General features: G+C 32.3%; 1 protein-coding gene across 1 annotated transcript in view; it reads right to left on the bottom strand.

Annotated features, from left to right (window-relative positions):
• Positions 1-7,828: 7,828 nt before the first annotated feature.
• LOC126890203 (CBY1-interacting BAR domain-containing protein 1) overlaps positions 7,829-25,575 on the bottom strand; it is a 72,510-nt gene continuing 54,763 nt past the window's right edge. The window contains exons 3-5 of the mRNA XM_050659056.1: positions 18,670-18,894; positions 8,267-8,299; positions 7,829-8,207 (exon numbers count right to left, since the gene is read on the bottom strand). Coding sequence (XP_050515013.1) covers positions 7,899-8,207; positions 8,267-8,299; positions 18,670-18,894 — 567 coding nt within the window. The 3' untranslated portion in view covers positions 7,829-7,898. The remainder of the gene's footprint in view (positions 8,208-8,266; positions 8,300-18,669; positions 18,895-25,575) is intronic.

A 25,575-nucleotide genomic window follows, 5' to 3' on the forward strand; every position in this document is an offset into this window, starting at 1 on the left:
CCTAGGCAATTCTCTAGTAGCCGCCCTTCAAACATGTACCATTTTTGCGAAAAAAAAATTGCATAAATTTTTATTTAAATAAGAATACACTAAAAATGGATTTAAACTACGATGTTTATATACCTACAATAGAAAAAATTGTCATTCCAGTTCGATCATTTCAGTTCGATCAAATTTTGTTCTTGACAAAATCGACAAATTGTCAACTGGGAAGCACAAATAAATGTGCAAAGCTTTATGACAAAATTAAGGAAAATATCTCTAAATCCACTTAGTGCAGTCACTGAAGGTTTTCACCTACGATTTTGTTGAACCTACATCGATTTTTATGAAAATTGGTTCGTATTTAGAAAATACCTCAAGGAATAAAGGTGACATGATGCCAACTTGCGCTTTCACCGTGGTGGTGAAAACTACCACTTTACGTGGGGGTGAAAAAAATAATACCATAAATCGATGGAGAGACAAATTCTAAGCAAAATTTGTTATGGTCCATTCCACGAACCTACGCCTGTTTTGGATTACTTCGACAACCAATATTTTACTGTGCAACATAAGAAGTACGAAAGTAAATGGCGCTAATAATTATTCCAATAAACAACAATGTAATTTGCAATTTACTTTCGTTCTTCTTATTTTGCACAGTAAAATATTCGTGTCGAAGTAATCCGAAACAGGCGTATGTTCGTGGAATAGGGTATATATAAAGTTATTAATATAAATCAATACTTTTTGAGTTATTAAAGATCAAAGATTTTATTTTTTCGATGTATCTTAAATAACGGAAAAACGATGCATTTTATAAAATATACCTGCTAAGCACTTGTCAAAGTACTTCGGAGTACCTATCAAATGAGCTCCAGTAGAAGTTAATAGCATCACAATTAAGCAAGTTATGATGAAAATAAGAGAACACTTTAGGAAAAAGTGAAAAATAAAACATACGCCATTTCCACAAAAATCAAAATTTATAATAATCCTTAGAAGAATTTCGTTTTATTAGCATAAGTAATGATTTCAAAATTTTTGACCAGTTTAGAATGCATATTTTTGAAAAAAAGATGTAATTTGTTTAATAAGGTTATGTTATAAAATGCATCATTTTCCCGTTATTTAAGCTTGAATACTTAGATTTGGGTACTCGCCGAAAAAAATATACATTCAGTTACCTATAACTCACTTTTAGTTAAAATTTAAAGTTTTTCCACTAAGGTTTATTTCGTTTTCTATTAGCTTTAATTTTGGTAATAATAAATTTTTTGTAAAATCTTATAGTTTTTGAGTTATTTATGAAAAATCGGTAAAAAACTTGCATTTTTCTCACGAAAAATTAAAATCTTTGATCTTTAATAACTCAAAAAGTATTAATTTATTTTAATAACTTTATGTAACAAAATTATGCTTAGAATTTGTCCCTCTATCGAATTCTGGGGATATTTCTAATAAAATAATTTTCAGCCCCGAGAAGAGGTGGCATCCATCCCCAGGGTAAAAGCGTAAGTTGGCACCATGTCACCTTTTTTCCTCGAGATATCCTCTAACCACTCACCAATTTTCATGCAAATCGATGGAGGTTCAACGAAATCGGAGGTAATAGCTCATATCCACCTTCAGTGACTGCACTAACTCTTCTTTAAATATTAAGATATGTCAATTGGTGATTTTATTGTGGTATCCAAATGACCCTTTAAGTGAATGCATCCATGTATGAATGATGTATTTTGGTCGTCTTTATATTGTATCAGATTTTCAGCTTCTTTAATAATTTCTTCATTGCTTAATTTTGGCAAATCTGTTAATAACACGAAAACTTTGATAAATAAGTCGGTAAGATTCCAGACGTCTATTCAGGTCTCTTATCAGAGTGTCGATTATAACATAGAATGTGTGGATTTTCATCTCATCACTAGCTGAAAAGTTTAGTTGATCATCGGCCGCCTCGTCAAATTGAATTTCTCTTTCTTATTTCTTTGTATGTTTTATTTGGGCACAATTTTTTGGCTTCTTTGCGGTAAAGTAATTCGAAAGAGCTTCATACTCTTCAATGACAGAACTTAGATCCATAATGTTTATATACAAATATTTTTTGTACAGTATTTTTGCCGCCCTCTCATAATGTGCCGCCCTAGGCAACTGCCTATATTGCCTAATGAATAAAGTGGCCCTGAATCTACCTGACAGCGACTATTCATTTCTGAATGCAATATAGGTTTGGACACAAGACCTCTCTTCGTTTTTAAATTTTTACTCTTCTTCCGTTGGCAGGTTTCACACATTGATATAAAAGTATTGATCATATCAATTAAACGGTATTTTGCCTATTTCCTGGCGGTTTCAGTCTTCAACCTATCCCGATTTCCATGAAAAATAGCAACATGGGCTGCTTCAATTAGGTATGCCAAAAATATTTTCGACAGGTAGGTACATAATATTTGATGGGATCAATTCTAGAAGCTAACTTTTTTTATTTCGCCAACTTCAACAATTCTAAATTATTGTAGTCTTCGATTTTGTAATGGTGTTTTCTTGGCAGCCAGTTCCGCATCTTGTACTTCGACAATTAATTTATTATAATATATGCTTTTGGTCACAACATCGTAGTGACTTCCTTTCTTCCCTGTCGCTTCCATTTGTAAAATCATTTCCAAAATACGTTCTTTTCGCGTTCTTATATCTCTGTTCTCAATCTGATCTTGGATATTATCACTAATGGTGAATAATACACAGTGGTGTAAATATAACCAATAAAAACGATGAAAAAAAATCAACAGTTTCACACACTACTTTGCTACCGACCGGCCGCCTTCGTCATTAACACTACCCCGAACTCGAACATGCCGTAATACATACTTGTCTCTTGCAACAATTTTAACTGGAATTCAGGGCCGTGCCGTGCAGCATAATCAGTAAAATCTAATATAATAATGGATAAAATTCAACATAATTGGAGAGAAGTTTTGAAAAGAATTAGACTTTTGGCCTCACAATGTTTAGCTTTTCGTGGAACAACTGATCATTTGTTTTAAGTTTCAACTTAATAATGGAAACTTTTAAGTTAGTACAATTAGTCTCTGAGTTTGATCCAGTAATGGAAGAACATATCAGGATAGTTCAAAGAGAGTCTGATACATGGTTTGTGACTTATTTAAGCAACAGTAGGCAAGTTGAATAATTGATTTGAATATGACAAGTTTAATGGGTAATATTATTTTAAACGAAATTGTCGAAATAGCAAATATCGCCAAATATTTTTCGATAATCGCCGATTGTACCCCAGACGTAAGTCATATTAAACAGCTCGCGTTGACGATCAGAGTTGTCGCTTTTAATTCTTATTAGAACAAATACAATATCGAAGAATTTTTATTGTTTTTTTGAAGTTATACTTCTTTAGGCGCGATTGAGATTGGGGGTGAATTTATATTGATCTGCGCGCATGCGCACACCGACAGTTTGGTATTAGTCTTTATACGGGCTCTGATTGGGCGTTGAAATGATCTGTCAATAATTGTTCAATATGGAGGTTATCGGTAAACAAAAATGTTGTATAATACCTATATTAGTTTTTATTGTTGTGAGGACAGAAATAAAATCAAATTTATAATTATAGTGACTTTTTAAATAGTTTTGAAAAGCCACAGGTACGTAATTCTAAATGTTTCAGTTGTATTCCAATAAAAAATTATCTTCATACCTATTTGGACAATGTAAAAAAAATAATGTACTTACCTAGTACTTGCTATGCTATACCCCTAGTAGGCAATGCTTTAATTTACATAATCTGATTACGAACAAACTTTCTACAAATTTTCATCTAATGTATCGTTTTCTTACTCTATATATTGTTGTATTTTAATTCGACAAAAATCAAACTAATAAAAATTCATATAAACAAAATGTCAAAAAGTTGTTCAGTTTGTGTATATTCCCACATGACGTATACGCGAAGATGGTGCAGTTTGAAATCGCTTCGACTCTCGTACGGCGGGATACACGGGAAGTAGGTTCAGAAAATACGTATTTAATTAAAATTTTTGGCAACAATTATTGTTCAGAAGTCATTTGTGGCATTTTTCAATGTGTTTGTGTGTGTTTTATTCTTTTATTTTTCTAATTTTTGGTATTTTTTTAATAAAAATTTTTGGAAAGTAGTAGAGAAACTGTTTAAAGTATATTGATTTCGTTGAAATCCTATAATAGAAGTATAACTTCTTACGTGCGTACAAAGTACACACATTCTTTTTTTTAAGCTAGTGATTCAACCAGTGAAGGTTAGAACTTATTTTGACAAATTGGGAAAAGTTAGGCCTAGAGTTAAAATGGCTTAGAGGATAAGGCTATGATAACGGGACCGATATGAAAGGAATAAGAAGGGGTGTGCAAAATAGAATACCTACTTTAAAAATATCCGAGGGCGCTTTAAGTGCCTGCGCATGCCACTCTTTAAAATTAGTCATAAATGACGCAACGTCTTCTTCTACAGAAACAACAACCTTTTTTTGTATTATACAAGAACTATACACTTTTTTTCTGGTTCTACAAGGCGTTGGGAATTTCTGAAAAAACGTGTTTCACAACTAACTCTAAAACCGTTGAGTGCTACTAAATTAGCCCAGTAAATGAACGGAAAATTCAGCGATACCGTGTAATTTTCAAGGGCGACTCCGAATTGCATGAAAATTTGGATTTATGTTCTACTTACTCTCCACTTCAAAGTTGAAATTGTGCCGTTGGTTGCTTTTACTTGGGGGGTGACAGTCACCCCTTCTAGGGGGTGAAAAAACATACGGTCAAGATAAGACCGGAAATGGATAAATTGACTGATTTTAAGTAACTTTTGTTCCATAGAACTTTTTACGTAAGTCAATACTTTTCGAGTTATTTGCCATTAAAAATGTTGATTTTTCGACAAAAAAACTACGTTTTCAGACGGTTTTTCTTAGAAAAAAATATTCTTAGCAAAAGTGTAGCTTATAAAAAACCCAAAAAAATGGTGTATCAGTAAAGTCTATCAATCAAATAAAAACAAAGTTGTAGCTCATGAAAAATACGTTCTTATTCGTCTATTTCCAAATCAAATATTTCAAGGTGAAATCACCGAAAAATTAAGCACTTTTCGGGAAAAACAAATTTAAACTTTTTAAAAGTGTTTATAAAAAGCTTTGTTTTAATTGTTAACAAAACTTTTAGCATTAAAAATAAGCGAGTTACGCTCAAAATAAAGTTGGTCCTCTTTTTTTTGTAAAAAATGAAAATCTCGCCGTGTTTAGCTCCCCAAATGAAATTAATTGCTACCGCTTTACAAACAATTTACTTACCTATCTATTTTTTATAAGTAGATCTGTAAGTCACCGGTTTAAAGTGTTTATTTTTGAAAGAGTTATAATTGAGAAAGCTTGAATGGGTCACTAATCACGAGTGTATGCAAATTTTGAACAGCCATATCTTAACCAATTTTTGTCTTACGGAGAAACAAAATGAAACTAACATATTTATAATAGCAAAACCTACATTTTTTTACTCTTTAAGATTTTTCTTATCACTAATACTTTTTAAGTTATTTTGAAAAAATGAAATTTTTCAAAAAATGTTAAAAATTATAAATTTATATGCGGTGTAGTTCTTTGGCATGATATTATATAAATTTCATATAAATTCAGTCTCGAAGATGTTGTAAAATGTAACTATAAATTTGTCATATTGTATAAAAATGTTAACAGAAACTATAGAAAAATTGAAAAGTGACAGACAATCTGGCTATGACCAAATGAAAATTATTGTTAATGAAATTGCAGAAAATCTTGATATAAGTTCCGAATTTCCAGCTGAAAATGAAATTCGGGCCAGGAGAAAAAAATAGCCAATTTGATTACGAAAAATCTGTGGATGAGTTCTTAACATAGGAAGATAAATTTAAAATAAATAATGTTTCATCTATACTTTAGACATTGCCATTAATTCTTTAATTGGCCGATTTTAGTTTCTAGAAACTCATAATAAAGATTTTAAATTTTATTTTTAATGGAGGAAAATAGGTGATAAAACACTAGAAAAATATTGTATAAATCTTCATTAAATACTTTCAATAGAAAAAGAATAAGAATCGCATATAGAGTCAAAGGATCTTCTAGAAAAATGCGTCATATATCTCAAATGATACCATAACCATACTCCATGAAACCTTTTCTTAAGGTTTTGAGATTTTGAACTGTTTGTGCCAAACTAACCTAATTTCGTGATATCCAAATATAGTTGTATCACTAAGAATTTTATTAACTCACCCTGTATCAGTGTCTCAGTAGCTAGTGAGTAAAGAAGTTTTGCAAAATTAAAAATTATAAAAACTATTTAGCACAGTCGATCGACAAGTTTAGTGGATTTGCGATCGTGGTTCGAGCCCCAGCCCGGTCATTTGAAATTAATAAAAGGCCAACGTCGTAATATAAAATTCTATATAGAATCTACGACTTGGTCTGGAATAAACTGGTGTCTGATCGGCCTATGGAGGAGCGCTACGGCAAGGGATAAGGGCTTGCGGCTAAACTATTTACTAAACTCCATAAGACAAACAAAACTAATATAGCACTCATTTCCATACAGTCCTCACTAGCTGCTACTTTAACCAATCTGATTGCCGAGTTTGCCAAAATTAAAGTCAGTAAAGAAGGGCAAAATTGTAATTTTTGTAATTGTTATTTAATGTTAATACATATTTCATTTAATGTAAAGTATGTTTTGCTTTTAAAATAAAAGTTGTCCTTCATTTTGTGTAGGTTCATTTAATAAAAATAAAAGTTAAGTTTCAATAATACTTAAAGGGCGGCATTTCGAAGACTTGCATCATATTGAAAAGATGTACCGCAGGGCTCTGCTGGAATTCACCAGCAATTCCAAAAAAAGCTACTTTGAACTAATATAAACTACTCTAAATGAAATCCGTTTGGGATTTCTAGTTTTAATTGAATGTAGCAGTCAAATCTAGTTTTGACTAGTTAAAACTAGAATTGTCTAAAGCGCATAGTTAAAACTAGTTTTTCCTAGTAAATACGGGTTTTAACTGAAATCGGGTTTTAACGGTAACATATACACTACTCCAAGATATTAACGTACCACCTTAAAAATGGGTCATTTTTGATGTCTCGTATTTCCTAAACCTGAAAACAACTCTGCTAACTACACTCATCGGCACGAAAAACGGGCAACCCACAAAATGAGTCATTTTTGATGTCTCGTATTTCCTAAACTTGTCCGATTTAAGTGATTTTTTAATATGTTATAGCCTTATTCTTTAACAATATCGCTGTAATAAAATTGTTGCTACACACCTAAATTGTCACTTTATTCCGGGTGTACCAATCAAACTGTGTTTTTTCTCAAAGTTCACCGCACCCTGTGGAATATTTCAACATTTATAAAATACTGAATGTAAACCCAATTATAGCCTCGGCTTTTTTTAACATTCTGTTTTTTGAGTTATTCACTTATGTTGGATAATAAAAAAGTTAGGTACCTTAACAATTAGCCATGTTCTTCATCAATACAAGGTATTTCTAAATAAGTGCGTCAATCTTTAAGGGGTAATTCTGCATGAAAAAATAATTATTACCGTTTGCTTTATAAACACATGTCTGCAAACGTTTCGTTTCCGAGATATGGGATGTTGGCATTTTTCTTACAAACTGACTATTTATTTATTGCTCTAAAATCGGTTGAGATATGCAATTGGAGTTTGGTGGATTTTAAGAGGAAGTTATCGCGCATGTTTTGACATACAATTAAGAATTGTATATTCACCATTGGCGCGCATACGGGTCATATTACCAAAGTGAAGACTTAATTTTTTATTTCTAAAAGTGTAAAATACAAAAAATCGAAAGTGACTATAAAGTAAATCTTATCTAATTTCTATTCCTAACTCGTACAACAGTAGGGGACTGCTTCTCTTCACTAGAATTACTCAAAGTGTCGACACTTTTGCTATCAGATTCTTCCTCACTGTCTGAAATACTATGCTTAATGGAATCCAACGTCTCTTCACTTTTGTACATCTTATCACCAGCATTCGGAATGCCCGGTGCTCTTCTATTCTGATTCGAAGAAAACAAAGCGCCTAAAGAACCTAATGATCCCGTTGATCTGAATATTGAGCTTTTCGCAAATGTTTTTTCTTGAGTTTGATTGGGAATTCGTAAGGACTTTTTAAATTCCTAAAAAATAAGATTAATTTATTAGAAATGAGTTGTTAGTGATGTTTGGTGTAGATTACCGACTGTAAGCGTCCTCTCATACTTTGAAAGTCCTAAACAGCAAATAATACCAAATTTTAAATTACTATTTTTAAATAATTTATCTTTTGAATTATACTCAATATTGTAAATTGTACAAGAATTTGCCTCTTCCTCTAAAACTATGTCTAGTTATTTGCTACATTTTTCCGATCTGACTGTATGGTGTGGGGGCCTGGACGCTGACAGAGACGCTCATGGAAAAACTAGAAGCATTCGAAATTTGGGTGTACCGACGCATTATTTGTATATCCTGGACCGAACATGTCACCAACATAGAGGTAGTCCACAGAATCGGAAAAGAGAAAGAAATCGTGAGCACAAATAAACAACGAAAACTTGAATTTCTAGGCGACATCCCTAACAACACCAAACATTCCATGTATGTTCCTAGAATGTACACACAGGACATTGAAAACATTCCTGGAATGTCCTCAAAAGCACAAGAACGTCCCCTAAATGTCCCAGGAAAGCCCTGTGTCAGCATTTTAAACATTCCTTGAATGTCTTGTTGGAACATTCCATGTTCCAAACGAATATTCTTTGGACATTCACAGTATATTTTTTAGACAGTCCCTGGATATAGTCGCTGATGTGACAATACCTCCGATTTGTTTTTGCATGAGTTTTGTAAGAGAGACTAAAAACTTTTTTACAGTCAGCTCCTGTTTTCATATGATATTTTTTGACATGTTTTGTAGTAAATTCAACTATCTATTTACTACAAAACATGTCAAAACAGGAGATGACCCTAAAAATGGGTTCTAGTTTACTTGAGAGAACGAGAGGTTCAACCATGTTACAACATAGATGCCTACTACAATGAGTTACGATATACATAATATACCTACTACAATTCGCACACGGGAGAGCTAAAATTTTCTTATTAAAACAAAAAAAAAGAGCGTCGTGAAAAGAATAAGTCCAAAGCGACGCCACAACACTTCAAAATAGAAGACCTAGTCCTGGTCAAAAGAGAAGAGAATGGTAAGTTTGGTAGTCTTTATGTAGGCCCTTTCATAACAACAGAGGTGAATAATGTTAACTGTAAAATTAAGATAGTTAACGATAAGATCAAGGAGGTACATAAAAACAGAATATATGCTTACAGTCCAGGAACACAGTGATCAGTGACATGTGAAAACGGGAACAATAGTTCTTTGATATCGAACATTTTTCTTCCTTTTGTTTAGTTACTAGATATAGGGCAATAAGTATCAGAAATTTGTATTTAATTTTGTATTGTTTTGTAAACACAGTAATCAGTTGGTGATGATGACGATAAAAATCTTCTTCTTTTTCGGAAGAGAAGAGTAAAAATAATGTACATTGCTCAGAAAATTTTCCTTGTAAAGGATAGGGATGTAAAGAAATTTAAATAAGCATCCAGAAAATAAGAGTTATTTAAGTAATTCGCAAATAATTCAGTTTAAATTTTAAATCCTCTAATAACAATATTATTACTCAATGTTTTGATTATGCACTTGCTTGTAGTAAGTATGTAACATTGAATATATCTGTGTGACTGGGACACGGACTGAAAAGTGCAAACGAAATAGAAAAGCAGTTGTTATAATTCACGGTCGTGTTAAGTAAATTGAAGCTATATAAAAATTGGTATGCATGAAAGTGTTAACTCATTTTCTTGCGTTAGTAAAGACTTTGGTGCATAGATGTCGCTAAAGACCCTAAAATTCAATGTTAAAAATCAAGTTTTGTCTAAAGCAGTCCAAGCAAGGTGTTAACTCTTGATATCTCATTATCTCAAAATTGTTAAAACATGACTTGATACCTTCATGCACTAATAGCTTCAATAGTACATTCTTTCACGGTTTTTGCTCTAAATTTTAAAAAACCGCTCGGATTGACATGAAATTTGGCATACGCATAGCTTACCTACATGTCAAAGAAAAAAAGTGATATTGTGCCGATGTGTGCTTTTGCCCTAGGGGTGACTTTCACCCCCTCTTGGGGGCGAAAAAATATAAGTCCAAAATAACTCCGGAAATTGATAAACTGACTAATTTTAAGTAACTTTTGTTCTACAGAACTTTTTCGCCAAGTCAACACTTTTCGAGTTATTTGCGAGTGAATATGTTCATTTTTCAACAAAATAACTACATTTTTAGACGGTTTTTCGCAAATAACTCAAAAAGTAAGTATTTTGTCGAAAAAAACGTTCTTAGCAAAAATATGGCCTGTAAAAAAAATGGTGTACGCGTTAGGTCTCTGGACCTCGTAAAGCCAGAGTTATAGCCAATGAAAAATAGATTCATATTCACCAAATTTCAAATAGAATACTTTGAAGTGAAATATCCAAAAAATTAAACACCTTTTGGGGAGAATCCATTATAACTTTTTTAAAGTGTTTAAAAAGAGCTTTATTTCTGTTTTTATAAAAGTTTTTTTCATTAAATTTAAGCAAGTTACGCTCAAAATAAAGTTTTTCCCTTTTGATTTGGCAAAAAAATCGGGAAGACCACCCCCTAATTAGCAACTTAAATGAAATAAATCGTTACCGCTCCATACATTATTTTACATATGTTGTGTTTATATGATCTGTAAGTTTCATCGATTCAAAGTGCTTATTTTTGAAAAAAATTGGTTTTAAAGTGAAATTTTTAAAAATTTTAATTTTGAAAAATATGATTTTTTTCAAAATAACTTAAAAATTGTTAGAGATACCAAAAATCTCGAAAAACAAAAAATGTCAGCAATGCTTTTCTGAATATTATGTATTTTTTTGTTTTTCTGTTAGACAAAAATTGATTAAGATTTGGTGTTTCTAAATTTGCATACATTCGTGATCAGTGACTCGTTCAACCCCTTTTAACTACAGACCTTTCAAAAATAAGGACTTTGAACCTATGAAACTTACAGATCATATATAAACAATACATACGCGAGTCAAGAAACTTGTGAAGTCGTAACGATTAAGTTCATTTGAGATACTAATTAGGGGGTGATTTTCCCGATTTTTTTACCAAAAAAAGGGAGTAACTTTATTTTGAGCGTAACTTGTTTACTTTTGATGCTAGAAATTTTTTTATAAAACAAAAATGAAGCTTTTTTTAAACACTTTAAATAAGTAAGTTGTAATAAGTTTTCCCCGAAATGTGCTTCATTTTTGGTTATTTCACGTTTTATTAATTCCATTTTAAATTTTACGAATATGAACCTATTTTTAATTAGCTATAACTCTGCTTCTACTAGGCATACAGACGTGATATATATATACCATTTTTTTAAATATTTTACAGGCTATATTTTTGCTAAGAATCTTTTTTCGACAAAATACTTACTATTTGAGTTATTTGCAAAAAACCGTCTAAAAGCGTTGTTATTTTGTTGAAAAAATGAACATATTCACTGGCAAATAACTCGAAAAATATTGACTTAGTGAAAAAACTCTATAGAACAAAAGTTTCTTAGAATTAGTCAGTATATCCATTTCAGGACTTACTTGGACGAATATTTTTTCACCCCAAGAGGGGGTAAAAACCACCCCCGGGGTAAAAGCACATATCGGCACAATATCACTTTTTTCGTTGACTTGTTAGTTATGTGTATGCCAAATTTCATGTCAATCCAAGCGGTTGTTTAAAATTTAGAGGTTTTGCAATATTTTACCGTTAAAAAACGGACTAAAATTAAAAGTCATAAAAAACAAATAGACATTAGATTTACGAAAATAATGGGAGAGAAGGCTCGACTGTATCCCGAATAAAGTACGTGCCTCCTAGTGGCGGGATACGGGCAACAATACATTGACTTATAGGGCAGTCCTTACAGTAGGGATCCTGGCCTATACAGAAAAATGCAGGCGGGTGTGGGGGTAATACTGCACTTTGGTTGCATTGGTGGTGTATTGGCTAAACGTGCAGGGCAGGGTATGGCACTGATAGAAAAGGCATTCAGGCATCAAATATCAAAAAAAAATATTACAGGTTAGACAAATCAGGATAGGGTCTTGGAATCTTGGTAGTCTTACAGGTAAGAGTCTAGAGTTAGTGGATGCGCTCAAACGAAGAAGAGTTCAAATTGCTTGTATTCAAGAAACTAGGTGGAAAGGACAAAGGGCTAAAGAACTAGGTGAAGGATACAAATTGTGGTATGTAGGGGGTAGTAACACTAGAAATGGAGTTGATATAATTGCTGATAGTGAAATAAAAGGTAACGTAGTAGAAGTTGTAACAACGAGTGATAGAATGATGTCAATGAAATTTGTAATTAATAAAGAGGTATTGAATGTTGTGTGTGTATGCTCCTCAAACAGATCTGGGTGAGAATGAAAGAAGAGCTTTCTATGACCAATTAGGAGACGTATTGAGTGATATTCCAGCAGAGGAGAAAGTTATAATAGGAGGTGATTTCAATGCACTTGTGGGCCAAGCCAAGACAGGATATAAAACAATACATGGGGGATTAGGCTTTGGAACTAGAAATGAAGCTGGAGATGACATGCTTGAATTAGCAACAGCATTGGATATGGCGATTGTTAACACATTCTTTAAAAAGAGAGAAACTCAACTTATTACCTACAAAAGTGGACAACATCAATCCCAAATAGACTACTTCATGATAAGGAAAGAAGACATACGTGAATGCAAGGACTGCAAGGTAATAGTTAGTGAGCAGTCAGCCAACAACATAAGCTGCTTGTTTTGGACATCGAAGTAAAAAGCGAAACTAAACAAAAATATCGGAGAGGATCACAAAAAATCAAGCGGTGGATGCTAAAAGATGAGAAAGAAGGTCTATTCAGGGAAAGAATAGTAGAAAAAATATGTTGGAACATGAAAGGAAGCCCTAACACAATTTGGAGAAAAATGGCCAACATTATTAGAGAGACTGCTATTGAAATACTTGGGCAAACGTCAGGAAAAAAGTTTGAGGATAAAGAGACTTGGTGGTTGTCAAACGAAGTACAAGGAAAAATAAAAGAGAAGCGAACACTATATAAAAAGTGGCAAGAAACCAGATCCGACACAGATTTTCAAAACTATATGATAGCGAAAAAGGAAGCGAAAGTAGCAGTAGCAAAAACCAAAGCAGAAGCTTATTCAAGCCTATACGATCAACTTGATACCAGGGAAGAACAACTTAAAAAAAGAGCAATAACTTTTTTCTTGCAACATTTCAGAGAATACTCTGGTATTCAATTAGAAATGGTTTATCAATTTTTTAACTGTTGTTCTGCTAGCTTCAAATCAAGTTGGCAGAACATGCGGTAACTTAAAAAAAGAGCAATACATTTTTTCTTGGATCATTAATTTTGAATTTTATTCACACTTAATTATGGTGTAATAATAACTGTGTTCTGCTGACTTTGTTCTGCTAACTTGATGGACGTGAAAAGTTTAAAGTGTGTGATATTTTCCGTAGATACGTCTGTCAAAAATCCAAAAACACGTTTAAATTCGTATTCATCATGTATTAGATCAAAAATATTTACAGATAGAAAATACGTGAGATATTTTAAATTTTTTGCATCAAGTGTTATAAATACTACAGTTTGTTGATTTTTGTTTCAATAAACATCTTTAACGTATATAATTGTTTACTTTAATACGTTATCATGTCAAAATTAACTGTGTGGATTATGCCAGATAAGTGAACAAAAATATGTAAAAAATAATGCTTAAGTACATAAGTAAATAAATATGTTCTTAATATTATTTCTTTGGAATTCTATCTCTGTTGCTCTTATTTTGTTTTTGGTTTTCCTATTGTCCAATTTTTTCACCCATAAGTGAGGATACTTCTTGTCATGGTGTTATATATTCTTTTTGTTTTTATGCTAATGTTCTTATCCCACAGTACCGCTTTCAATTTTCGTATGCAGTCTCTTGTTTGTCCTAGTCTTTTTTTAAATACTCTTCCGTTGTTCCTTTGCTTGATATTATGAAACCTAAATACTTGTACTTTTCTGTTCCTTTTATGTGTTTACCTTCATCTATTTCCAGCTGTTTTGTTTCTGTATTTTCCGTTGTTAGGTATTCAGTTTTCTTTAGGTTTATTTCCATTTAATTCTTTGTATATTTCTGTTCCAGTTTTCTCAGGAGCGTCATTTGAAATTTTGCTAGGGGGGGGCAAACATTATATATACAATACATTATATATGCAAACATAATACAAAATTGATCTATTTTTTGTAAATTTCAGTCATTTTCAGGGTCACGGGGGGGGGGGGCAAATGCCCCCCCTGCCCCATACCAAATGACGCCCCTGAGTTTTCTCATCATAAAACTGAGGTCATATTCGTCTTGTGCTATTACTACTTGTCGTCAGCAAAGCTTAAGGTATATAGATATTCGTTCCCTACCGGTTATACCCATTCCTTCGCACTTTCTTTTTCATGGTTTCAGGGTTTTCCCAAGAATAACAGGGTAGCGGATGTGAAGCAACCCTGTAGTAGTTTGTAGTCCTAAATGGACTGCATATTCTATTGCCCGTTTTGATAGCTACTTTGTTGTTCTTGTAGAGTGCTTTTACTGCTTATTAATTCGTACTCGATTTTGAAGCTATTTCTTGTGGCATTTTTATAATCAAGTATATTCAAATGGGAAATAAGCAAATTCCTCGGTAGAATGCAGTAGGATGTGGTTACCCATATTAAAGGAGGAAGTCAATAGAAAGAAAATACCACAATTAGTAAATCAGTAACATATCGAGTTAGTACATATTTAGTATTTTAGTATTATTTAAAATTTAAAATATCAAGTCAGAATTTGGTATTAGTTTTGAGAGTAAACTAAATGTAAACCCAAATACTTACGATGTCGGGATAGTATCACGAGGTTTTTCCTGGTTTTCCCTCGTGATTTACTATGGAATCTCTAACGCGAGAATTTCAGTGCCACCGTTGCATTTGGTTGTCTTTTTAAAGACAGATTACATGCTATGATTTTTTGTGGCGGATATTCTTGAGTTGGGATTGATTTCATGTAATCGAATGAACTATCTTTTAGTAAAGTCGTCCCAGGAACGCAACTCATCAATATTGGCAATATCATTTTAAAGTCGTCTACTTTAAAATGTATAATACGTGTCTGAATTGCCGATATAAATGAGTCAGATTAAATAAATTATTAGAAGAATTTTTTACTAAGCAACAACATTTTTATTTATTTAGTATTATTTTGTATTTTGACAACGACACCCGACTTGGGCGTCGAAACGTTAATAAAATCATTTTTAGGTAAAATTGTGGCTTATTTCCCATTTGAATATACTTGAGTACTCGATTTTATTCGTAAGTGTATCTTTTCTTTTAATTTTTGGAGAAAACCTCATTCTTTTATTTATTATTTTTTATATTATTTAATTATACAAGAATATATTGATTTATATAGCATGTATCAATATCTTCATTCGATGTACAGTGGGCACGTAAAGGTTGGAATAAATTAATTTTCTCGAGAATGGACGACTTTGGAAAAAAATCCCGAAACAGGTCAATTTTTATTTTTAAATTACGACTTTCTGGCATATATATCATACTAGTGACGTCACCCATCTGGGCGTGATGACGTCATCGATGATTTTTTTAAATGAGAATAGGGATCGTGTGATAGCTAATTTGAAAGGTAATTCAATTCTCTATTTAGTAATTTAAACATTAACATAATTATTCTTACAGGGTGTCCAAAAAAAATTGTTTGAATTAAATTTATTGACATAGGAAGAAGAATGTATGTAATTTATTTAATTCAAAATACATTTTACTACTCTCAGAAAACGGAAAAAAAATAGTTTATTTGAAAAATAATCATTGTTTTTCGCCTAAATTACCTAAATGTTCAAACTGTCAAGAGGCAGGTGGGTGGCTGCTTTAATATTGAATTTAACCAAAAAATGATATTTATATAAAATAATAATTGGTAAATTAATACGGTAAAGCTGTATGGCCTGACCATTTTTATGTAGAATTCCTAAAACTTATGGATGAACAAGGAATAAAATGGATAACAACTGTATTCAACAAAATATACGTAACTGGAAAAATACCCCAAAGCTGGTTAAAGTCGATCTTCGTAACTTTACCCAAAAAAGTAAATGCCAAAATATGTGAAGACTACAGAACAATTAGCCTAATGAGCCACTTTCTCAAAACGTTTCTAAAAGTGATACACGGCAGAATATATAAAAAATGTGAAGAACAGATCTCATGGACGCAGTTTGGATTTCGCGATGTCTTAGGACCCGAGAGGCTCTATTCGCTGTCCAAGTGCTTATGCAAAGATGCAGAGATGTTGACTGTGACGTGTATATTTGTTTTATCGACTACGAAAAGGCGTTTGATAGAGTAAAACATGATAAACTCATAAACATCTTGAAAGAAGTGGGAGTAGATGATAGAGACTTGAGAATCATATATAATTTGTATTACAACCAAACTGCCAATATTAAAGTGGATGACCAATTGACAGGCAGTCTCCATAGATAGAGGAGTGAGGCAAGGATGCATCCTGTCCCCGGTGCTGTTTAATGTATACTCTGAATGGATCTTCGAGCAAGCGCTGGGAGAACTACAGGAAGGCGTATTAGTCAACGGAGTGCGTCTGAACAACATTAGATATGCCGACGACGCTGTAGTTTTTGCAGACAGTCTAGATGGTTTGAAAAGAATAATGTCGCGCATATCAGATATAAGTAGAGAATACGGACTTGATCTCAATACGAAAAAAACAAAGTACATGGTAGTCAGTAAGCGCGAAATATTAAATACACAGCTTTTGGTTAACCAACAACTAATTGACAGGGTCGACAGCTACACATACCTTGGTACCAACATAAACAGCCAGTGGGACCACTCAAGTGAAATAAAACAACGCATAGGAAAAACGAGATCAGCGTTCATAATGATGAAGTCTCTTTTCAGAAGCCACGATTTACCTCTTGCTACCAAAATTTCTATCATCAGATGCTATGTATTTTCTACGTCATTATACGGTGTAGAGGCCTGGATACTTTCCGAGGCTTCTTTGAGAAAACTCGAGGCATTCGAGATGTGTTGTTACAGGCGCATTTTGAGAATTTCGTGGGTGGATCGTGTGACTAATGTTGAGGTTCTAAGTAGAATAGGCAAGGAATGCGAGATTATTAACACAATCAAAGAGCGCAAACTAGAATATCTTGGCCATGTTATGAGGAATGAACAGAGATATGGCTTGTTGCAACTCATTCTTCAAGGCAAGGTATTTGGAAAGAGAGGACCAGGGAGAATAAGAATATCTTGACTTCAAAACCTGAGAAAGTGGTTTAATACATCGACAACCGGACTATTAAGAATAGCAGCAAGCAAAGTTAGGATAGCCATGCTGATCGCCAACATCCGGAACAGATAGGCACCTTAAGAAGAAGAAAACATTAAATAAATTACACACATTCTTCTTTTTATGTCAATAAATTGAATTCAAAAGAAATTGTTTGGACATCCTGTATAAATAATTATGTTAATGTTTATATTACTGAATAGAGAATTAAATTACCTTTAAAATGAGCTACTACACGACCCCTATTCTCGTTTAAAAAAATCATCGATGACGTCATCACGCCTAGATGGGTGACGTCAATAGTATGATATACATGCCAAAAAGGCAAAAATTAAAAATAAAAATTGATCTGTTTCAGGATTTATCTCCAAAATTGCCCGTTCATGAAAAAATGAATTTATTCCAACCTTTACGTGCTCACTGTATAATATGATACAATATATCGATGTATAATTTTTTTTTGCCATCCCTGTTGGGACATGATTTGGGAATTCCTCGCATGTAAAAGTCCTTACATGTTCGCTAAATTACTTTCGACTCGGCTAAATTGGTTTAGACTAGGCCGTACGAGTTTATCCTGAAGTGTGAGTCTTTATTATATCAGGATAAACTACAAACTAATTTGGCCTGAAGTGTGTGTATTTATACCAGGATAAAATAGTTTGGCCTAGGACAAACTAGTTTGGCCTACGCGGGATAGGACAAACTAGGTTGACCTAGGCCATACTAGTTTATCCTAATGCGCTTAAGACAAAAACTAGTTTGTCCTGAAATCGGGTTTGGCCGGTAACATATAATATAATATTTTCACTATACCATCATTTTACCGTACAAACATTTTCTGGGATAAATTTATATAACTTAGTAAGGGATAAAAAATAAAGCTGATATCTTAAAGAATCTTAAATATCAACAAGACGGAATCAAATCTGTATACCTATTGAGGTCATCAGACCTGTTGTAAGAAGTACAGGAAAAAAATTATTAGTCATGTAGAGTGGCATCGTTATACAGACGCCACTTTGAAAGATGATGCCAAATTGATGGTAATGACATACTGTATCGATGCCAAAATGATATGTAGCAGGATTTATTATAAAACAAACCTCTAAATCTGTCTCTTCGTTTATAGCTTGAACATCATTATATCCTTTCGTTAAAATCTCCAAACATTTAGCGTGGTACCCTATTTCCGTAAACATAAAATCTAAGAGAATAGTTTTAATATCGTGCAGTTTTTGCTTTTCAAAAGTATTTGTCTTTTCTTCTAGAGTTTGGATGGACTTCGCTACTTCAGCAGTGGCTTTTACCAGTTCAGTTTCAGCTTGAATCTGAAAAACAATTGAAAATAAAATGAACATCTTAAGGGCCAGGCAAAAAATCTTTGGCTAATGCTATTTAAATGCATTCAATTTTTTTTTCGAATTATGAAAAAACTAATAAGTATTTTTGAAAAATTTAAATGCAGAATGAAAGATTACATTATTACCGAGGGCTCAAAGTCCCTGAACATATCTATAATGTTTATTTTAATAAGTTACAGGAGTGAAAAATAAGAGAAATTTAGGTGTGATTTTTAATTTCCAATTTCTTATTCAACACAAAAATTTGGCAAAAATCGCGCCAAGTAGGCGCGAAATTTTACGCCTACGCTCTTTTAAGAAAAGATTTTTTTCCTTTTGGACTTTTTGTTTTGAGAATATTTTTCAATTATTTATGTGGACTTTTTTGTAAAATATAGTTATGTAAAAATTTCAAATGTTTTATAAAAAACCAAAGGGTCTAAACTGGCTAGTAGTTGCTACATTGTAGATTATACATACATACATGGGTCTTTTGGCCTCACAGACCTTTACAGTTTCCGACTTAAAAGATATATGAGGGCGCTCAGAGCAACAGTGGTCTAACCACAATCTATAATTTTACTAAAACGCTTTTATTGCAATAAAGTTATTGCTTATTTAAGTATTTTCAGATGCAGAGAGGCTCAAGCATTGGTTGGGATATATAGAATTACTTTAATGTAATAAAAGCGTTTTGGTAAAATTGTGGGTCGTGGGTTAGGCGACTGTTGCTCTGAGCGACTCATTTTTGGTATGCACCTTTCATCTATCATGTTTATATCCCTATGATCGAGCATCATTTATGTAGAATGCTTGATTTAACATGTACTTAAGTCTTTTCTCGCTACACCGCTAGGGTGCAACCTAGAGAACAGGCAGGTTTTGGGAAAAACGTTGGCACTAACAAGAAGATACAAGGATAATGCGGCTGTCCCAAGTAGAAACACTGTAAGCGCCAATTCGAAAAATGTTCACCAGAGTAGAAAACGTAAAGGACTGAACTTTTCAAATTTCTATTTTGTTTAAAATAAAAGTGAACAAACATTAATTTAGTAAAAAATACTCTTGTTTTTCAGTAAATATTTTTATGTCTGAATTTTATTTCCTGACTAGGTTTTGAACACATGACATACAGTGTTTTTATTTGGGAAACCTGAAAATATAGTATAAAATATCCCACTTTTTAACGACATTAAGTACTAGAAATGATACTTTAACAAATATACAGTGCGTCCATAAAGTAACGCATAAATTCGTTATTTCGTAAACCGGCGACTTTAAGGAAAAATCCCGAAACAGGTCGATTTTTATTTTTAAATTACGATTTTTTGGCATATATTTGATCCTCGTGACGTCATGCATCTGGGCGTGATGACGTAATCGATGATTTTTTTAAATGGGAACAAGGGTCATGTGATAGCTCATTTGAAAGGGCATTTAATTATCTATCCAATAATATAAACATTAACATAATTATTTATACAGGGTGTTCAAAAAACATTTTTTTAATTAAAATAAGTGAGACAAAAAGAAGAATATATGTAATTTATTTTAAATCAAAATGCATTTTACTACTGTCAGTAAAGAGAAAAAAATTTTATTTGACAAATAAACATTGATTTTCTTTTAAACGAAATGTTCAAACTGCCAAGAGACAGGTGGGTGGAATCTTTAACATTGAATTTAAACGAAAAACAATATTTATTTGTCAAATAAACATTTTTTTTTCTGTTTTTCTGTTTTCTGACAACAGTAAAACGTATTTTGAATTAAAGAAGTTACATACATTCTTCTTTTTGTCTCAATTATTTTAATTTAAAAAATGTTTTTTTGAACACCTTGTATACATAAATATGTTAATGTTTATATTAGTGAATAGAAAATTGAATACCCTTTCAAATGAGCTATCACATGACCCCTATTCTTATTTAAAAAAATCATCGATTACGTCATCATGCCCAGATGGACGACGTCACTAGTATGATATATATTCCAAAAAATCGGAATTTAAAAATAAAAATCGACCTGTTTCGGGATTTTTCCTTAATATCGCCGGTTTACGAAATAATGAATTTATGCGTTACTTTATGGACGCACTGTATAACAAATTGCAACAATTTAATGGTTAGTGTCTGGGTCATGTAATTGCTATCATCCAGGGTTATGGAAAAGCTTGTCCACTATAGTTTATTTTTTAACAAGGAGGAGTAAACTAAAAAGACAGATTCACACCCAAGAAAGTCACTAGAATAATAACCAAATACATCTTTTTTGGTTGATCTAGTCGGCCCTCAACGGTAATCCATAAATATTATATTAAATTAATACGTCGATAAAGAGTTCCAAAAACAACTGCGTTTTATATAAAAGTAGAATAACAATCTAAAAATTAAAGGAATAATCATAGAGGTATATATTAACATAGAGGGAGCCTATCTTCCGCGCTTCCTGACGACAAGATCTCATGGACTGGTTTGCTGCATCTCTTTCTAACACATTGTATTGAAAATCTATGATGACATTCAGTGTGAAGATAGGCACGGAAGAGGAGGACAACTGTAGCAGCTTTACTATGCGTAAGAGTGAAACAGCACTAATCCAAATAAAAAAGATGGTGTCGTCACTTCGCTCTGAATGACACTCTCTCTATGCTAATATATAACTCTATGGGAATAATACAGAAAACACAAAAATCGCCGATATAATTTAATTAACCTATGAAATGTCACTAGTGTCAAAATTTGATAAAATGTCATTAGTGTCAAAATTTTATAACTGGAGTAAACTTGCCTGCGGTTGGACCAATTACAAATAAGCAAAACAGCGCGGTAAATTTGAATCACTCCTCTTGGTTAAAAAAATAAACCATAGTGTCTCTGAGACTGACTAAGTACGCCAAAACGATCATCCGTTTTCAGGCATCAAAGAAATAAGTTTCTCTATTATTTCTGTATACATATTTATACAAATTATATTAAATTCTCTATATAAACAAACAAATTATATTATGCAGTTGTTAATAAAAAATTTTCGTTTATTGTTATAATTTTGTCTATAGAATATTTATATTAAGGTTTAGTTTTACAGCTTGCAGATTTTTTTATTAATTTGGGCTATTACAAAGTTATCTTGCTCAAAATTCAGCCGACTTACAAGTGAAAAATCGACTAAATTCTGTAATTTTGCAATGTTTTTGTACTAATTTTGCAGCATCTGTGTTTCTAATTATTGGTCAAGGTTTACCAAACATTTTTTGTGGATTTTTAAGAACAAAATGCATTTTGTAAAGACTATTTATATTTGTTATATGTTATATTATGTTGAATTAGTTGTGTACATGACTTTCACCAACGGCCGGAAACCAGAGTGGGGGCCGAGGGTAGTTATAAGGGGTCAAAGTCGCGGTTTTTATTATTTTTTTTTTATGACGCTCATGATCGAGATAGTGCACCAAAAGGGTACCCCCCGTTAAGATAGGCAAAATGCCCTCACTCTCATAATTCAATTTTTTTAATTTTTTTACGTTCTGTGCAATTAAAAAATGAGATAACGCTGATTTTTAGCTCGCCACCCCCCTTACCCCTCCCCCCACAACCAAAAACGTAGATTTTTAGATTTAATTTTTTTTAGTTGGGTTGCAATTGATTTAAAAATTTCAAAAAATTCACATGTGTAGCTGAGGCTTTTAAAAAACATGTCCATTTTTTATGGACCCTTAAGTCGAGTGTACATAACCTCAAATTTTTTTTTAACTTTTTTAAAACCTATAACTTTTTTTTTGGAGGGAGCTACAGGTCCAATTTTTCTTTAATTTTGTGTATTTTATCAAAAGCTATCTCCCTGATTTTTTTCAGATTTTTCCGTCAGGTGCGCCATCTTGAAAAATCCGGAAAACTGTTTTTTTAGGGGGTTTTTGGGGGTTTTCTCCATTTTATAGACTGCAACATAGATCAACTCAAGGTTTTGTTAATAGATTATGTATAATTTGAAATAACTGAGTATATTAGTATATTCAAAAATTGGGCGAAACACTTTTAAACCCCCCAAAAACCATGTTTGTTTAAAGTTTTGTAAGGATTTTTGCGGGTCTAATTTTTTTTTGAAGGTCGATACAGCCTGAATTTTTTTTTTATTTTTTTATATTCTATATGATTTTAAAAAATTAGGACTCAACGCAATTTTAGCCCACTTCCCCTATTCCCCCTCCCCCACAGCCAAAATGTCAATTTTTCGATTTTATTTTTTTTTAAGTTGCAATTAAATTATAAATGTTGTTCTGAAGCTATTTCTTTGTGACATTTTTGTAATTAACTATTCTAAATGGGAAATAAGCTACAATTTAACTAAAAAATGATTTTATTTTCCATCTGTAATGCGATAGAGAGAATTCGATAATCTGTGACGCACTGAAAAAATGGTTTGGGACGATCTATATAAATAAGTCAGATTAAATTAAATTATTAGAAGATTTTTTTACCAAGCAACATTTTTGTTTAATTTATTAATATTTTGTATTTTGGCAACGACGTCCGTGGCGGACATCGAAACGTTAATAAAATCATTTTTTAGTTAAATTGTGACTTATTTCGCATTTAGAATAGTTAGTAATGATTAAATTATAAATTATAAAAAATTCACACGCACAGCTGAGGCTTTTAGAGAATATCTATTTTTATGGACCCGAAGGTCGAGTGTACATATTATAACCTCATTTTTTTTTGTTTTTTAATAGGTACGTATAACTTTTTTTGGCGATGGCTGCTAATTTTTTTGTGTTTTGTGTATTTTACAAATCATCTACGTTTGGCTCATAATGCAAATAGTCCCCGCTGTATGCTTGTCCCGTTAGGTAAATTATTCCGATTAATTTTTTTGCACAAACTTACTCAAAAACAGGTCCTTACAACAAATCCACAAGGTGCCAGGCAGTACCGCGGTAGGAAAATTGTTTAAACATTTTTTAAACGAATTCAAAAAATCAATTTTTTCACTTCGGACAAATTTGTTTTAGATTCTCTGGATCAAGCTGAGCAAAAAAGGTATCTTGTGATTTTTCTATAAAATTGACCCGTGTTGAGCTGGCCCCCCCCCACTTGCAAAAATTAAAAAACAAATAGCCTTGATTTATGAGCTATTTATGAGCTCTCATATTCCGCAAACTAAGAATTTTGAGCTCGTTCCACTGAGCAGGAATTTAATACCCTAGTGGGGGGGGGGGGGGGCTGAGTCAGCCCCCCCCACTACTTAAAAATAGGAATATTGAATCGGTTTTTGCGGCAGAATTACGAGCTATTTATGAGCTCTTGAAATTATATAGTTTCGATTTTTGAGCTCATCCCCTTCACCCCCAAACAACCCTTTAATTGATTTAACTTAAGAGAAAGATGCTGAGAAAACTTAAAATATATCGTATTGCGGATATAATTCCTATAGCTTATATACTCTAAGAATAAACTATTAAATCAAGGGCATTTCGATTATTGAGCTACAACCCCTTCGCAAGAAAACCACCCTATCTTCCCGGCTTAAGAGAAAGTTGTATTTAAAATGCGTTAAACTAATTATTTGGCGACTACATATCATTTAATAATTTATAAGCTTCCAAATTACGCGCATTTAGATCAGTAAATTGCAATTTATTTTGTATAGTGCAGTCACTGAAGGTAAAAATCAACGATTACCTTCAAGTTCGGTGAACCTTCATCGATTTTCACGAAAATTGGTCAGTGGTTAGAGGATACGTCAAGAAACAAAGGTGACATGGTACCACCTTGCGCCTTTACCCTGAGGGTGGATACCGCCCCTTCTCGGGGGTGAAAATTATTTTATAAAAAATAACTGCACAAATCAATAAATGAACAAATTAAAAGCAAAATTTATTATATAAAGTTAATAAAATAAGTCAATACTTTTTAAGTTATTAAAGATCAAAGATTTTAATTATTTGTTAAAAAAATGCATGTTTTAAAGATGTTTTTTGTAAATCACTGAAAAACTGTAAGTTTTTACAAAAAAGTTAATAGTAGTTTAATTCGTATAGCTTATATTCTAAGAATAAACTCTTAAATCACGCACCTTTCGATTATATAGCTACAACCCCTTCGCAAGAAAAAGACCCCATTTTCCCGGCTTAAGAGAGAGTTGTTCTTAAAATAATTTAAATTGATTATTTGGCGACTACATATCGTTTAATAATTTATTAGCTTGCAAAATATACGCATCTCAATTATTGAATTGCCATTTTCTTTCTATAGTGCAGTCACTGATGGTAAAAATCAACTATTACCTTCGATTTCGGTAAATTTCCATTTATTTTCACGAATTGACAATAACAACTTGGGGTTTTAGCCTGGGGTATATGTCACCCCTTCTCGGGAGTGAAAATTACTTTATTAAAAATAACCCCACAAATCGAGAGAGGGACAAATTGTAAGCAAAATTTGTTATATAATGTGATTAAAATAAATCAATACTTTTTGAGTTATTAAAGATCAAATATTTTAATTTTTGGAAAGAAAATGCATGCTTTAGAGCGATTTTTCATAAATTACTCAAAAACTGTAAGTTTTTACAAAAAAGTTTTCATCACTAAAATTGAAGCTAATAAAAAATATAATAAATTGCTTACAAAAACCTTTAATGTTAATTTAAAGTAAGTTATTGGTAATT

This window comes from Diabrotica virgifera, chromosome 8 (genome assembly GCF_917563875.1).
Source record: "Diabrotica virgifera virgifera chromosome 8, PGI_DIABVI_V3a".
Lineage (NCBI taxonomy): Eukaryota > Metazoa > Arthropoda > Insecta > Coleoptera > Chrysomelidae > Diabrotica > Diabrotica virgifera.